At 47.0% G+C, this 16,563-nt stretch overlaps 1 protein-coding gene across 1 annotated transcript in view; it reads right to left on the reverse strand.

Annotated features, from left to right (window-relative positions):
- EXOC3L2 (exocyst complex component 3 like 2) overlaps positions 1 to 16,221 on the reverse strand; it is a 55,127-nt gene extending 38,906 nt beyond the window's left edge. Inside the window, exons 1-2 of the mRNA XM_081868820.1 lie at positions 15,921 to 16,221; positions 1,743 to 2,437 (exon numbers count right to left, since the gene is read on the reverse strand). Of these exons, the coding sequence (XP_081724946.1) occupies positions 1,743 to 2,415 (673 nt within the window). The 5' untranslated portion in view covers positions 2,416 to 2,437; positions 15,921 to 16,221. The remainder of the gene's footprint in view (positions 1 to 1,742; positions 2,438 to 15,920) is intronic.
- Between the last annotated feature and the right edge of the window lie 342 nt (positions 16,222 to 16,563).

Below are 16,563 nucleotides of genomic sequence, written 5' to 3' on the forward strand. Positions count from 1 at the left end.
CACAGTTTTATAAGGAGTGGGGGGGTTGTTTTCAGTCTTGCAATCTAGGGTGATGGAGGCTATCTTTGGCAAGCGGCTGAAATTTTGGGAGAGGAAGGAAGGCTCTCTCCAGGCTTGTGGAGCAAAGTTGAATTGGTTCTGCATATTCATTTCCCCCCTTTGCCCTGCTCTCTCCCAGCGCTCTTGGAGTCTTTTTCCTTCCCTCTGGGCACATTCCCCAGCAAGGTCAATGGGCTGCATTTCTGCCCCTGCAATCAGGAGGGTCAATCAGGCTGGAACAATGAGCCAGGGAGAACAAAAAGCAAAAAAGAAAGACCCCTTCATTAGCTTCTCCCCAGCCATAACCTGAGTAAACAGGCTGGCCCTGGAGTGAAGAGGGAAAAAAATAAAACCATCAGGTCTTGTTTCCAGTCCCCTTGGGAAGGACTTTGCAGACAGACCAAGATCAGCTGCCAAGGCACAACTTTCAACAGCTCAACATTAAAGTCTTTATGGTGAGAAACGGCCGGGTCGATTCTGTGAGGTTCTGGGCCAAGGCTGATCCCGTCAGAACATAGGAAGCTGGCTTACACAGTGTCCCGTCTTCACACTGTGTCCAGCACAGCACTGCACACACCAGCTCTCTCCAAAACAGTGTATATTGTGAAGGGGCTACGACAGCCGTTTTCAAATAGGCGAAAGGCTGTCACACAGAAGAAGGAGCATGCTCCTTTTCCGCTGCTCCAGAGGGGAAGACCCAACGAGAAAGGAGACTCCGACTAAACATTAGGAGCCTTCGAAAAATGCAGAAGAGCTAGGAGGTGAACCAATGGAGGAAAAAAGTGAATAAGCCAAGGCACGTTCGAAAACAGAAGCATTCTGGGTTGTCGGCGTTCGAAAGCCGAAACGTTTGGCAACCAAAGTTCCACTGTGTATAGAAGCAAGAACAACACAACTAATCCAGAATGCGGCAGCTAGACTGGTGACTGGGAGCGGCCGCCGAGACCATATAACACCAGTCTTGAAAGGCCTACGTTGGCTCCCAGTATGTTTCCGAGCACAATTCAAAGTGTTGTTTAAAGCCCTAAACGGCCTCGGTCCAGTATACCTGAAGGAGCGTCTCCACCCCCATCGTTCAGCCCAGAAACTGAGATCCAGCGCCGAGGGCCTTCTGGCGGTTCCCTCAGTGCGAGAAGCAAAGCTACAGGGAACCAGGCAGGGGGCCTTCTCGGTGGTGGCACCCGCCCTGTGGAACGCCCTCCCATCAGATGTCAAAGAGATAAACAACCACAGTGGTACCTTGGGTTACATACGCTTCAGGTTACAGACTCCACTAACCCCGAAATATTGCTTCGGGTTAAGAACTTTGCTTCAGGATGAGAACAGAAATCGTGCTCCGGTGGCGCAGCAGGAGGCCCCATTAGCTAAAGTGGTGCTTCAGGTTAAGAACAGTTTCAGGTTAAGAACGGACCTCCGGAACTAATTAAGTACGTAACCAGAGGTACCACTGTACCTGGCATTTAGAAGACATCTGAAGGCAGCCCTGTTCAGGGAAGTTTTTAATGTGTGACATGTATTTTTAATTTTTGTTGGAAGCTGCCCAGAGTGGCTGGGGAGACCCAGCCAGATGGGCGGGGTACAAATAAATTATTATTATTATTATTATTATTATTATTATTATTATTATTATTAACAACAACAACAGTTCCAACATGAAGTCTGGGGAGCTCTCCTGCTGAAGAAGTCAAAAATGACAGACTCACCAGAGAGCGGCTCCTTGACTTTGACCTCGGCCTCCTCTGTGACGGGGGCTGGATCCGGCACCTCGGTCTGGTTGAGTTTCTCCACCAGCGAAGCCCTGCGCACCTTCCCTCCCAGCCCGATCTTGAGGAAGGACATGCGCTTGTCTCCCCCACCGTTCTCCTTCTCCGACAGGCCGCAGTCGAGACCGTAGAGGCTCTCCTTGCGGCGGCCGTTCAGGAGCTGGAGCAGGCTGAAGTCTTCGGAGCTGCGCCGGGTCTTCCTCTTCTCTGGAGTCCCCTGGTTGCCCTCCGTCAAGGGGATCATCATCCGGCCCAAAAAGGACCTCCTGTCTGACCCCTTCTCCCCGGGGGACTTCTTCTCCCCGCTCTTCTTCCCTTTGCCCATGCGGAAGGGGGACAGCCCCACCAGCTTCTCCAGCGTCGCCCGCCGCCTGTAGCGCCCCTCGGGGCTGCCGTTGAAAAGGCCCCGCTCGAAGGTGCCACCACCGCCGTCCGGGGAAGGGTTCCTGCTCTCAGGGGAGTCGCTGCCCAGGAAAGAGTCTCTCTCATTCTCCTCAAGGTCTTCCTCAAAAGGGTTGGTCCCCCGGTGGCTTTCCTTCTCAAGGATCAGTGAGCCGCCGCTGGTGTCGCCGTTGGCCATCTTGAGCTTGCAGGGGTTCTTAAGGACCGGCATGGCAGCCAAAGCACTGCAGGACCTGGAAGGGAAGGTGGGAAAATGGTGAAGGGGTCAAGTGGTTGCAATGGGAGAGCCTGAGGAGGTTTCGGGGAGACATTCTGAACATTTTAATGTGTAATGTTTCCTTCTGTTTTTATATATGTTGGAAGCCGGCCAGGGGAGCTGGGGCAACCCATTCAGATGGGAGGGGTATAACAAAAACAACAACAACAACAACAACAACAACAACAACAACAACAACAACAGCAACAACAACAATAACAACAATAATAATGCTTTGGGATCTTTGCTTGTTTTTCACAGGTATAAATTTTATTTATACCCCGCCCTCCCCAGCCAAGACAGGGCAGCTAACAGCAGATATAAAAACAATTGATTGAAATACAACTCAAAAAAAAAACAAGATTAAAATGCAACATTAAAACATTAAAATGCAGCCTCATTTCAGTGGAAACTCAAATCAAAAACTCAGCTCAGTGGGGATTATCAGTCCATCAGCCCTACAACCTCTCCCTCCCTCTCCCCGATCGCTGAGACTGGCCACCCAACAACACACACCCCTCCGATATCCTTACCCCAAGACACATGCTGTATATGGAACACTCTGCAAAACAAAATCAATATACAGTGGTGCCTCGCAAGATGAAATTAATTCGTTCCGCGAGTCTCTTCGTCTTGCGGTTTTTTTGTCTTGCGAAGCACCCCTATTAGCGGCTTAGCGGCTTAGAAAAAGGGGGGGGAGGGGAAAAAATCGCAAGACTCGCATAACCCAGGGGGTTATGGTCTCTATGGGGCACCTCGGTCTATCACAATGGACACCCCCAAGGAGCATGAGCCTATGTGCTTCACCCATCCATGTGCTCTCTCACACACCCTGGACACACGCTGCAAACGGTGAAGAATCCAATGTAATGCCCACAGGTGAGATACGAAAAGGAAAAAGTACTTTATTTATGTATGCCACGACAGCAGCAAGAATGTTGACTGCACAAAATTGGAAAACTGGAGAAATAGCAACTAAAGAACAATGACAAGAGAAGCTGATGAACTATGCAGAACTGGCAAAAATGACAGACTAAGAGAAAAAGACAACAGAGACTTTGAAAAAGAGTGGGAAGCATTCATATTATATTTGCAGAAACAAAGTCAGTACTTGAGGGCAGGATTTAAATAAACATTCACATTATCAGCATCAGAAAATGTTTAGAAGATAGTGAAATATGATGGTGTATTTACTTTCATTTTTATGTTTTTAGGTTTGATGTTATGTTATTAATAACTTTTTCTGTTAAGAGATAGCAAAGGGGGGTGAAAATAGAACCAAACCAGAAGCGGAGGTTGGGGGAAGCCCTGGAGGGGAGGGAGGGAGGAATATATAGTAAATGTTAAGAATCTGAGATGTATGTATTGAATGAAAAAGAAAAATGAATTAAAAAAAATATTTAAAAAAAGGAAAACAACTGAACAAACACAAAACCACAGTGAGGTGGCACCGCCCCTCTCACTCTGACCTCAAAGGATTACCCTGAAGGGATGAATCCCTTTGGTGTCAGCCCCACCGAATGGTCACCCTCCGGGTGACACCTGCCTCTGCTTTTATTCTGCACTTACTCATTTACTACCTGAAGCAAAACCACCTCCATCTTTGCTGTAGCTCAAGCAAGACCAACGTCATCTTGTGATAGACAGACACCTTTTTAATATAGCATAACCATGTGTGTTTATTGCAATTGTGCTGAAATGCGAGCTGAAGAGAGGAACAGGGTGGGGGGGCAAAGCATAGAGGGAGGTGTACATGAAAGTTTTAGAAGCTCGCTAGGCCCTGATATTTAAGAAAAGGTGAAAACAGAAACATGTCTTCAGCCCAGGTCTGCCTTTGCTGTTAAGCCAACAGTCAGCCCATAGCAACAAATGCCTTGCAGATCTAACCTAGGTCTGACTTATTGCACAGTTATGGATTTGGGGGTGCCCTGACTCCCCCGGGTTTCTGGGTGCCCTGACTCCCCCTAGATTCCTGGCTGTTGGGGTTTAATCAGTGTTCAGAGAATGAAGGTGCGCTGACAGGGGTTGTAAAAGTACAGACTACACTGGCTTTCCTGTTCAGGAGATCAGTTGATAGAGGTGCCATTAAGAAACAAAGAGACCAGAGGACAGGACCATTAAGAGTGATTAACAAGGCAATTACTGTTCTTCATCCGCCCTGAGTAATGGGCAGAGATTAAAAAAAAGTTGGGAGGGAGAGGGCGCCAGGGTTATGGGGAGCCTGATGTCAGCACAGGAAAAAAGTGTCCTTTTGCCGGAGGTTTTTGGAAACAGCAAAAGCATGTGGGGCGGTAGAACTCCATGGAGGCTGGCTGGGAGTGTCTGAAAGAGTGTCTCCACCCCCATCGTTCTGCCCGGACACTGAGGTCCAGCGCCAAGGGCCTTCTGGCGGTTCCCTCACTGCGAGAAGCCAAGTTACAGGGAACCAGGCAGAGGGCCTTCTCAGTGGTGGCGCCCGCCCTGTGGAACGCCCTCCCACCAGATGTCAAAGAGAAAAATAACTACCAAACTTTTAGAAGACATCTGAAGTCAGCCCTGTTTAGGGAAACTTTTAATGTTTAATAGGTTATTGTATTTTAGTGTTTTGTTGGAAGCTGCCAAGAGTGGCTGGGGAATTATTATTATTAGGGAGAGATTGAGGAGCATGGCTGCCTTCCGCTCTGGCCCCCCAGCTTTGACGAAGCTCTAGGAGAAGCAACCAGAGACACTCTTTGAGGTGTAACGTTCTGCACTCCCTCCATCAAAACTCAGGTGCATATATGGGTAAATAAAACGTGGCGCTGTGGGTTAAACCACAGAGCCTAGGGCTTGCCGATCAGAAGGTCGGTGGTTCGAATCCCCGTGACAGGGTGAGCTCCCGTTGCTCGGTCCCTGCTCCTGCCAACCTAGCAGTTCGAAAGCTCACCAGTGCAAGTAGATAAATAGGTACCGCTCTGGCAGGAAGGTAAACAGCGTTTCCGTGCGCTGCTCTGGTTCGCCAGAAGCGGCTTAGTCTTGCTGGCCACATGACCCGGAAGCTGTATGCCGGCTCCCTCGGCCAATAAAATGAGATGAGCGCCGCAACCCCAGAGTCGGCCATGACTGGACCTAATGATCAGGGGTCCCTTAACCTTTATTGCATTTATACATACATAATCTTACTTGTATGCCACCTTTCCGCCGTTAACCATGCTCTGGGCGGTTTACGACATGAAAAATCACATAACTACAACAGAAGTCGTTATAAACCACGTCAGAAAATAGACAACCGAAGGAAACCACTTACATCCCACCATTTTTCTCCAAGGAGCACAAGGTGGTCTGCATGGTTCTGTTAGCCCCCAAATGGAAAGTGAGCCTGTTCCCACACAGAGAGGATTGGCAACTTTAAGACGTTAGAATATGCAGAACTTGAAGGCTTAACACACAGAATAAGAAAGCAGGAATAATGCATATTTAAAGAAGAGTGGAGAATAATTATTGAATACATGGAAAATAGTTGTACACAGCTCAAAACGCTGGCAGCATAAAGATAAACAGAGTAAACAATATTGGATGTAAAAGGGGGAAATTGATTTGAATGGTTATAGCAAAATGTGCAGGAATGTATGATATGTAATATGAACCATGGAAGGAGAAGAAGGGATATCATTATGTGATCTCCGTGATCTGGGAGAAGAGAAGATGGAGGAAGACTGGGAGAAATTCAAGATGTATCTACAAAAACATTGTAATTTGGTTGAATGTTAAGAAGGATGCTAGATTATAAAAAATTGGCCACCACTAAATTAGATTTAAATTTGATGATAAGTGAGACTAAAGAAAATATAAAATTTTTTGGGAGAAGTGCTAGATTATATTTGAATGAGTGGACATGAGATTGTAAACAAGTTGATAATTTGTTTGGAAAAAAACTTTTAACGATGTAAATGGGAGCGGGAGACGCGAGGGAGTCCAAAGAAGTGATGAAATTGTTGTGATAGAAGTAAGATTGTTTATTATTTGTGCATTTATATTTAAAAACTTTAATAAATATTTATTTAAAAAAAAAAAGTTTGTAAAACGTTTATTTTGAAATGGAAAAACCCCTGAAAACTCAATAAAAAGGTTTTTTTAAAAAAATAAATAGAAACACATCTGGGGCACCAGGAAAGGCAGCCCCCAGAGAGAGAGCGCAAGGGGTCCAAGCCCGCTGCTTGACCCTTGCACCTCTCTGCAGAGACTTGGCCGGGACCCACAGTGTGGGAGCAGGAAGTTTATGAAGAAGGGATCTTCCACATTGGGAATCCCCAAAGCTGGGCTGACCCAAAGTCAGCATACAGGAAGCCCTACCTGAGTTTCCATGCTCCTGTTGGCCGAAGGGGCTTTTTCGCTCCTGCTTTTTCACAGCTGCCAGCTGAACCTCTCTCCCTGTGTGGAAGTGTCTCAAATGACCAGCTGACAGCAGATTTACCTGCCTGTCTATGGACCCTCCCCTTGCTGCCATGTGACCTGCCTTCTCTTAAAACTGCCCTCATTCTGGGAAGGCAGAGGGGAGGGGACCCTGCAAGAGAGATCCATGAGACCTTTTTCTTTCCTTCCTTCTTTTTAAAATCCTCTTTCTGACTCTTGTTTGTCCACATCGCAGCTGCAACAAATACAGAGGCTACAATCCAGTTTCAGAAATCTCTCTCCTCCCTTTTATCCCCATGTAAATGCTCCCGTTTGCGGACACCTGCTTTGGTGTCCTGGGTTCAGGTGCTGACAGCATCTCCGGGTAGGGCTGGGAGTGCCTGAAATCCTGGACAACTGCTGCCAGTCAGTGTAGACTGAACTAGGTGGGCCAGTTGCCTGAGGCTAAGGCAGTTTCTTGCATCCGTATAGTTAAAGCTATGGTTTTCCCAGTACAGTGGTACCTCGGGTTAAGTACTTAATTCATTCCGGAGCTCCGTTCTTAACCTGAAACTGTTCTTAACCTGAAGCACCACTTTAGCTAATGGGGCCTCCCGTTGCTGCTGCTCCGCCGGAGCACGATTTCTGTTCTCATCCTGAAGCAAAGTTCTTAATCCGAGGTACTATTTTTGGGTTAGCGGAGTCTGTAACCTGAAGCGTATGTAACCCGAGGTACCAATGTAGTGATGTATGGAAATGAGAGGTGGACCACAAAGAAGGCTGATCGCCGAGGAATTGATGCTTTTGAATTCTGGTGCTGGAGGAGACTCTTGAGAGTCCCATGGACTGCAAGAAGATCCAACCTCTCCATTCTGAAGGAAATCAGCCCTGAGTGCTCCCTGGAAGGACAGATCCTGAAGCTGAGGCTGCAATACTTTGGCCACCTCAGGAGAAGAGAAGACTCCCTGGAAAAGACCCTGATGTTGGGAAAGATGGAGGGCACAAGGAGAAGGGGACGACAGAGGACGAGATGGTGGGACAGTGTTCTCGAAGCTACCAGCATGAGCTTGACCCAACTGCAGGAGGCAGTGGAAGACAGGAGTGCCTGGCGTGCTCTGGTCCAGGGGGTCACGAAGAGGTGGACACGACTAATCGACTAAACAACAGCAACAAAGGCAGTTTCTTGCATTCCTACACAGTCAGTACTGTACGTGTTTCTGGCATTACGGCCCGCTTGAATGCCAGGGGTCTTAATGAGAATCCCTGCTGTTCCTTTCCGCTCAGGGTGTGCTCTGATGGGTGGTATGAATCTGACCTTGGGGTGGGGGTGGGGGGCCTGGAAGTCAGGCCGTTCTTCCAGAGCAGCCGGCCATTTGGGAGACCCTGAGTCATAATTTCGCAGAAGTTCTGGGAGACGAGGAAATTACACAGCAGGATGGAGAGGCAGGAAACCAGTTTTTTCTCAAGGAGAAGAGCCTGCGTGTATATACGCACAGCAGCGAGTCGCGCTCCTTATAATGTATAAGCGGCTGAAGTCCAGCACCCCTGTTCTCACAGTGGCTGACCAGCTGCCTCTTGTGGGAAACCAGCAACCAGGATCCGGGCACAAGAGAAACTATCTCCTAATGGGTTCCAGCAACTGGGATCCAGAAGCATTTATTGCCTCTGACCAAAGAGCAAAGTACGTTTCCAAGCACAATTCAAAGTGTTGGTGCTGACATTTAAAGCCCTAAACGGCCTCGGTCCAGTATACCTGAAGGAGCGTCTCCACCCCCATCGTTCTGCCTGGACACTGAGGTCCAGTGCCGAGGGTCTTCTGGCGGTTCCCTCATTGCGAGAAGTGAGGTTACAGGGAACCAGACAGAGGGCCTTCTCGGTGGTGGCGCCCGCCCTGTGGAACACCCTCCCTTCAGATGTCAAAGAGAAAAACAACTACCTGACATTTAGAAGACATCTGAAGGCAGCCCTGTTTAGGGAAGTTTTTAATATTTAATGCTGTATTCTTTTTAATACTCGATTGGGAGCCGCCCAGAGTGGCTGGGGAAACTCAGCCAGATGGGCGGGGTATAAATAATAAATTGTTGTTGTTGTTGTGGCTAGTAGCTATTGAGAGCCCTCTCCTCCTCCATGAATTGGTCCAATCCTCTTTGAAAGCCACCCAAGAAATAGGAACAACAATACATATGTGGTGGAGGTGTGAGGAAATTAAGAAATTTTGGATAGTAGTACATGCAGAACGAAAGAAGATGTTGAAAATATCAATAACAAAGAAACCAGAGACATATCTTCTTGGACTAATAGATGAAGAGAATTTTTCTATATGCAAGTACAGCTGCTAGAATAGTGATTGCTGCTAGGTGGAAGTCACAAACGATACCCACAAAGGAGGAATGGATTTGTAAACTAAATGAATATTTAATTTTGGCAAAAATTAACTGCTGTAATAAGAAATCAGCCAAATCAAAAATTTAAAAAGGAGTGGAAACGTTTTGAGTGTATCTTTTTTTGAGTAATATTTTGCCATATTGCTCAAAAAAAGGTACGCTAATATGCCTAGATTAAAATGTGAAGTACTGGAGGGAAGAAAAATTAGTAAGGAAACGTAATAAGAATATATAGATGATTTGAGAAGACTGTGGAATGCAAAGATTATTGTAAATTGTATAATGTGGAGGAAATCAAGTGGGGGCAAAGTGGGAGGAGGGAGAAAAGAATAATATGGTGGACTGAGGAAATATAAATGTAAATGTATGGGGGGGTGGGGAGGAAATGGTGTTGGCTTTGGTACATTTGTATTGTAATGTAATATGTGAAAACCAATAAATAAACAAACAAACAAAAAAGAAGAAGAAGAAAGCCACCCAAGTTGGTGGCCATCATGTGGCAAGGAGTTCCACAGTTCCTCATAATGATGCCTTATGAGGAACGGCTAAGGGAGCTGGGCATGTTTAGCCTGGAGAAGAGGAGGTTAAGGGGTGATATGATAGCCATGTTCAAATATATAAAAGGATGTCACATAGAGGAGGGAGAAAGGTTGTTTTCTGCTGCTCCAGAGAAGCGGACACGGAGCAATGGATCTAAACTACAAGAAAAAAGATTCCACCTAAACATTAGGAAGAACTTCCTGACAGTAAGAGCTGTTTGACAGTGGAATTTGCTGCCAAGGAGTGTGGTGGAGTCTCCTTCTTTGGAGGTCTTTAAGCAGAGGCTTGACAACCATATGTCAGGAGTGCTGTGATGGTGTTTCCTGCTTGGCAGGGGGTTGGACTCGATGGCCCTTGTGGTCTCTTCCAACTCTAGGATTCTATGATTCTATGATTCTATGAGTTTAGCTATGCACTTCATAAAGAAGTGCTTCTGTTAAGAGAGAGAGGCAGAGCAACTTTCCCCCATGCACTTTCTCAGTGACAGGCATAATTTTGTAAACTTCTATCTAGCATGTCACCTCTTACTTTTCTCTAAACTAAAAAGTCCCAAATTCTGCAAGCTTTCTTCGTAGGGGAGCAGCTGTAGCTTCTAAAGAGCTACACATGAGGCCTTGTTGTATTCTTAGAAGCCGGAGTTCCCCAACCCAGTGCCCTCCAGACATCATGGATTACATTTCCTATCAGCCCCAAGCAGCCCTGCCACACTGCCACCTGTCCCAGAATCATATGACTGGTTTCGCAGGCGCTGACTTGCAGTCTTCACTATCAGCGCCAGCCAGCAAAGCCACATGACCAGCGTCAGGCAACTTGGGCTGGTAGGAGCCGTGGTGTGGCTTCCTTTTTTTCTTTTTGCACTGCAGCAAAAAAATAACCGCAAGAACACTGGGGCACCTTAATAGAGAGGTGCTTTAAATCTGCCACAGCAAAATTGTTGGTCCCTAAAAAGCCCAAAGCCTCTCTTGTTTTTTCTCTCAAGGCTGAGCTCTGTGGAGCCCCAGCATAAATTCAGTCCCATTGGCAATTTTTCGTTCCATAAGACGCACGTTTTTCCTCCAAAAAAGTAAGGGGAAATGTCTTTGCGTCTTATGAAGCAAATGCGTGGTCCCTGGAGCCGAATTGCCCAGGGGCGAAAAGCAGATCGTGCTTTTTTTTTTTTTTTAGAAAGAGGGAAGGGGGTGTTGAAACAAAGCTGCTGATCGGGATGGAGATAAGGGACGCTTGAATCATAGAATCATAGAATCATCGAGTTGGAAGAGACGACAAGGGCCATCGAGTCCAACCCCCTGCCAAGCAGGAAACACCATCAGAGCACTCCTGACATATGGTTGTCAAGCCTCTGCTTAAAGACCTCCAAAGAAGGAGACTCCACCACACTCCTTGGCAGCAAATTCCACTGTCAAACAGCTCTTACTGTCAGGAAGTTCCTCCTAATGTTTAGGTGGAATCTTCTTTCTTGTAGTTTGGAACCATTGCTCCGTGTCCGCTTCTCTGGAGCAGCAGAAAACAACCTTTCTCCCTCCTCTATGTGACATCCTTTTATATATTTGAACATGGCTATCATATCACCCCTTAACCTCCTCTTCTCCAGGCTAAACATGCCCAGCTCCTTTAGCCGGTCCTCATAAGGTATCGTTTCCAGGCCTTTGACCATTTTGGTTGCCCTCCTCTGGACCTGTTCCAGTTTGTCAGTGTCCTTCTTGAACTGTGGTGCCCAGAACTGGACACAGTACTCCAGGTGAGGTCTGACCAGAGCAGAATGCAGTGGCACTATTACTTCCCTTGATCTAGATGCTATACTCCTATTGATGCAGCCCAGAATTGCATTGGCTTTTTTAGCTGCCGCGTCACACTGTTGGCTCATGTCAAGTTTGTGGTCAACCAAGACTCCTAGATCCTTTTCACATGTACTGCTCTCAAGCCAGGTGTCACCCATCTTGTATTTGTGCCTCTCATTTTTTTTGCCGAAGTGCAATACTTTACATTTCTCCCTGTTAAAATTCATCTTGTTTGTTTTGGCCCAGTTCTCTAATCTGTCAAGGTTGTTTTGAAGTGTGATCCTGTCCTCTGGGGTGTTAGCCACCCCTCCCAGTTTGGTGTCATCTGCAAATTTGATCAGGATGCCCTTGAGTCCATCATCCAAGTCGTTGATAAAGATGTTGAATAAGACCGGGCCCAAGACAGAACCCTGTGGCACCCCACTAGTCACTCTTCTCCAGGATGAAGAGGAACCATTGATGAGCACCCTTTGGGTTCGGTCAGTCAGCCAGTTACAAATCCACTGAGTGGTAGCATAGTCAAGACCGCATTTTACCAGCTTCTTTACAAGAATATCATGGGGCACCTTGTCAAATGTCTTGCTGAAATCAAGGTAGGCTACATCCCTTCATTGAGATAAAGGAGGCTGCCTGGGAGTGGGGAGGTAAAGACAGTGAACTTGCAAGGAGAGGAGACAGGAAGATTAAAGCAATGAGGAGAGAAATTAGAAGAAAAGGAGGAGCAAAAGACTGTTCCAGCTTCGGAAAAGACACTAAGGCAAACAAGAGGGAAGGGGGTGTTGAAAGGAAGCAGCTGATTAGCTGATCAGCAAGCGATTGGGAGGGAGATAAGGGACTGTAGAGATAAAGGAGGCTGCCTGGGTGGGGGGAGGTAAAAGCACATGGATCCTCAGTATTTTGCATTGGGTCACCCCAAATTCACCATCAGATCACACAGCATGTCCATGGCTACAGTCTGCACCAAAAATATCATGCATCCATTGTTTCGTTCAGAATATTTTTTTCCCCTTGTTCTCCTCCTCTAAAAACTAGGTGTGTCTTATGGTCAGGTGCGTCTTATGGAGCGAAAAATACGGTATATGTGGGCATCAATCGTCCTCTTCCTCCTCCTCCTTGAGAGGAGGCACATTCATTGCCAGGAGCTGTACCTAAGAGGCAGGTAGACTGCAGGCTTGCTGAATTTTACTAGGAACGCCCCCCCAAGAGCCCAGTAGCCATACAAGACATAACAATTAGAATTTAAGGGCAGAATGCCTCTGACCATGCTCTGAGCCTGTTTCCATTCCAGAACCAGATATTCCACGCAACTCCTGGCTCCAGCTCAGGTGAGCATAGCAGTTCTGTTGCTGATGTTACGAAACAGTCAAGAGTCAGAAATCCTTCTCGACCTACAGCAAACCATTCAGCGCAAATCACTCTGCACACCTGCAATCGGTGCAGAATTTCGGAATGGGCAATGTACCTTATATGGAGGGAAGTTTACCTGGGACATTCGGCCTGGCAAACAGATGTAAAGTTCTGCCAATGGGCTGCAGCCCTTCTCCCCTCTTAAAGGTGAACGTACTCCCCAACCCAACCCCCACTTGCAATCTGCAATAGATGGAGGGGTGGGGGAAGAGGTGCCTGCACACACCTGGATTAGAAGAAGAAGAAGAAGAGTTTGGATTTGATATCCCGCCTTTCACTCCCTTTAAGGAGTCTCAAAGCGGCTAACATTCTCCTTTCCCTTCCTCCCCCACAACAAACACTCTGTGAGGTGAGTGGGGCTGAGAGACTTCAGAGAAGTGTGACTGGCCCAAGGTCCCCCAGCAGCTACATGTGGAGGAGCGGAGAAGCAAACCCGGTTCCCCAGATTACGAGACTACCGCTCTTAACCACTACACCACATCTGCCTGGGGCCTGAAAGAAGAAGAAGAAGAAGAAGAAGAAGAAGAAGAAGAAGAAGAAGAAGAAGGGGAGGAGGAGGAGGAGGAGGAGTTTGGATTTGATATCCCGCCTTTCACTCCCCTTCAGGAGTCTCAAAGCGGCTAACATTCTCCTTTCCCTTCCTCCCCCCCAACAAACACTCTGTGATGTGAGTGGGGCTGGGAGACTTCAGAGAAGTGTGACTGGCCCAAGGTCACCCAGCAGCTGCATGTGGAGGAGCGGAGACGCGAACCCAGTTCACCAGATTACGAGTCCACCGCTCTTAACCACTACACCACACCCAGAGATTGTGGTGCTCTGTTGCCTGGCTGCATGGAGGCAAGCAGAAATTTGCAGGATATCCCCCCCCCATTTTATTGCAGTTATATCCCACCCTTTTGTTATCCAAGGAGCTGAAGGAGGCATGCATGTCTGCCCCTTCCTCATTTAATACCCACAACAACCCTGTGAGGTAGGCTAGACTGAGAAGAAGACAGCCCTCCGATGTATAGAGGGTATATTACACCACTGAAATTAGCTAAAGTGTATAAGACAAATAATAAATGCTGGAAATGTAAAGAAAAAGAAGGAACATTTTATCATATGTGGTGGGAATGTAAAAAAGTAAAGAACTTCTGGGAAATGATATATAATGAGATGAAAAAGATGTTGAAATATAAATTTTTTAAAAAACCAGAAGCATTCTTACTTGATATTATAGGCCAGGACATTAATAGTCAAGATGTTAAATTGTTTTTATATGCAACAGCTGCGGCAAGAGTATTGTTAGCCCAGAAATGGAAACAAGAAGAAATTCTGACGAAAGAAGAATGGCAGACGAAATTAATGGACTATGCAGAATTGGACAAAATGGCAGGAAGGATTCGAAACTGCGGGACCAGAGATTTACAGAAGATTGGAAGAAGTATATGAACTATTTGAAAAGCAACTGTAATCAACAAATTACGCTACTACAAGAAGTTTTGTAAGGAGAGATATACGAAGTGTTACAAAGTAGAAAAAGATAGAGATATTGGTTATGAGTTTGAAATGTAATAGGGAAAATAAGAAATGCATACTGAGAGATTAGATTGGAAAACTTTCAGACAGGATTGATGGAAGTCAAAAATTTGAATAAGATGTAAAAGTATGTTAAATTACTGTTGAAAATGGTATGTTAAAAATAAAACTAATAAAAATTTATAAAGACAGAGAGAGAAGAACACAGCCCTCGATGGAATCAAATTTTGCCAGAGGTAGGAAGGAGGGATGCTTTCAAGGAAAAGAAAACATAACTTGCAACTCTGAGCAAATGGAAACTGGGCCATGCCTGTCATTCCAGAATAATTTTCATATGAGGGGTTACCGCCTGAGGGGTCCCCACATTGGAGGCAGTGTGGTGTAGTGGTTGGAGCGTCAGGTTAGGAACTGGGAGGCTGGAGTTCAAATCCCCCCACTCGGCCTCTTTCAGCCTGACCTACCTTGCCAACAAAGGTCCGTATAGTTCAAGCTATGGTTTCCCCAAAAGTGAGAGCTGGCCCATAAAGAAGGCTAATCGCTGAACAATTGATGTATTGAATTATGGTACTGGGGGAAACTCTTGAGAGTCCCATGGACTGCAAGAAGATCAAACCTCTCCATTCTTAAGGAAATCAGCCCTGAGTGCTCCCTGGAAGGACAGATCCTGAAGCTGAGGCTCCAAGACTTTGGCCACCTCATGAGAAGAGAAGACTCCCTGGAAAAGACCCTGATGTTGGGAAAGATGGAGGGCCCAAGGAGAAGGGGAGGACAGAGGACGAGATGGTTGGACAGTGTTCTCGAAGCTACCAGCATGAGTTTGACCAAACTGCAGGAGGCATTGGAAGACAGGAGTGCCTGGCGTGCTCTGGTCCAGGTGGTCACGAAGAGTCGGACACGACTAAACGACTAAACAACAACCTCACAGGGTTGTTGCGTGGATTAAATGAGGGGGAAGAATCACGCGAGGCACCTTGAGTTGCTGGGAGAAAAATGCGGGATATAAATGCAATCGGTCATTAACACCGCGAGACTCCGTGCTACAGCCTCCTCCGGAACATAATTCCTCACAAAACTTTGCAAAAATATACCTTGGCATTTTGCAGTGCGCGCGCGTAAAACTAAGACTCTGCGCGGCGCCTTAGCGTTCATGCGCGTGTGCATTTAGCCACATGCGCTCGGGGGAGACTTGATACACTCCCCCCCCCCTTTACCCACCCAGAGAGTATCCTGGGGAGGGACCCGATCCTGCAGAACGGCGACTCTAGCAACTGATGCGAACAGCGTTTCCCACGAAGCATCCCCAGCCGGCAAAAGCAGACGTGGAATAAGGACCGTGGGAAAATGTGGGGGGAACAGGGGGCTGCTGAGCCCTGGCTGGTGAGAACAGCTGGAGATCAAAAGAGCAAAGAATACCATTTAGCAGCAGTGAAACCTGCACCTCCAGGAAACTGCAGGGGACGGGGGCGCACGAGGAGGACCCTACCTGATTCGTGCGTCCTTTGGGGCAATCCCTGGTGCTCAGTCCATTCTCTGCGCGCTCGACTCCTCGTCTTCCAGCTCTGTGCGATTCCTCGGTTGCTCTGAAGGAGGAAAGCGGAGGTGGGGACCTCTGAGGCGAAGGAAGCTTGGGGCTCGATTCTTTGTCGTTGTTGTTTTTTGGAGAGGATGTCCCTCCCAGTAACCTTGGTAGTTAAAACTGCTGCTTTATATAATCAGGGAAATCGACCCTTCTGGCGCACTTAGCGCTGCTGGGTCAAGGAGCTGCGACCACAGTGCGGGACATATTTTCCTTTTCCTTTCCTTTCCTTTTTTTTTTTTTTTTTTTTTTGAGAGAGGGGCAGGAAAACCTTCGGATCAGGGCGAGGGAGAATGTCCGTGATGTGTTTCCCCCCAGCAACAAGGCTAATAACTGCTGCGTGCAAAGTCACAATAAAGGGTCTCCGGACCATGGGCAGAACGCCCTTTCCTTCCGCCTTGCAAACGAGTGGACACAGCTCCCCACCACACGTACAGGTGTTTGTTTGTTTTTTTGGGGGGTATTAATGTTGCTTTTCATTCAAAGGATTCCCAAAGCAGCTTGCAAACGATAAATAATAAGAACATGACAGAATACCACAAACACAGCA

Source organism: Podarcis erhardii (assembly GCF_964252035.2).
Source record: "Podarcis erhardii genome assembly, chromosome: 7".
NCBI classification, from domain to species: domain Eukaryota; kingdom Metazoa; phylum Chordata; class Lepidosauria; order Squamata; family Lacertidae; genus Podarcis; species Podarcis erhardii.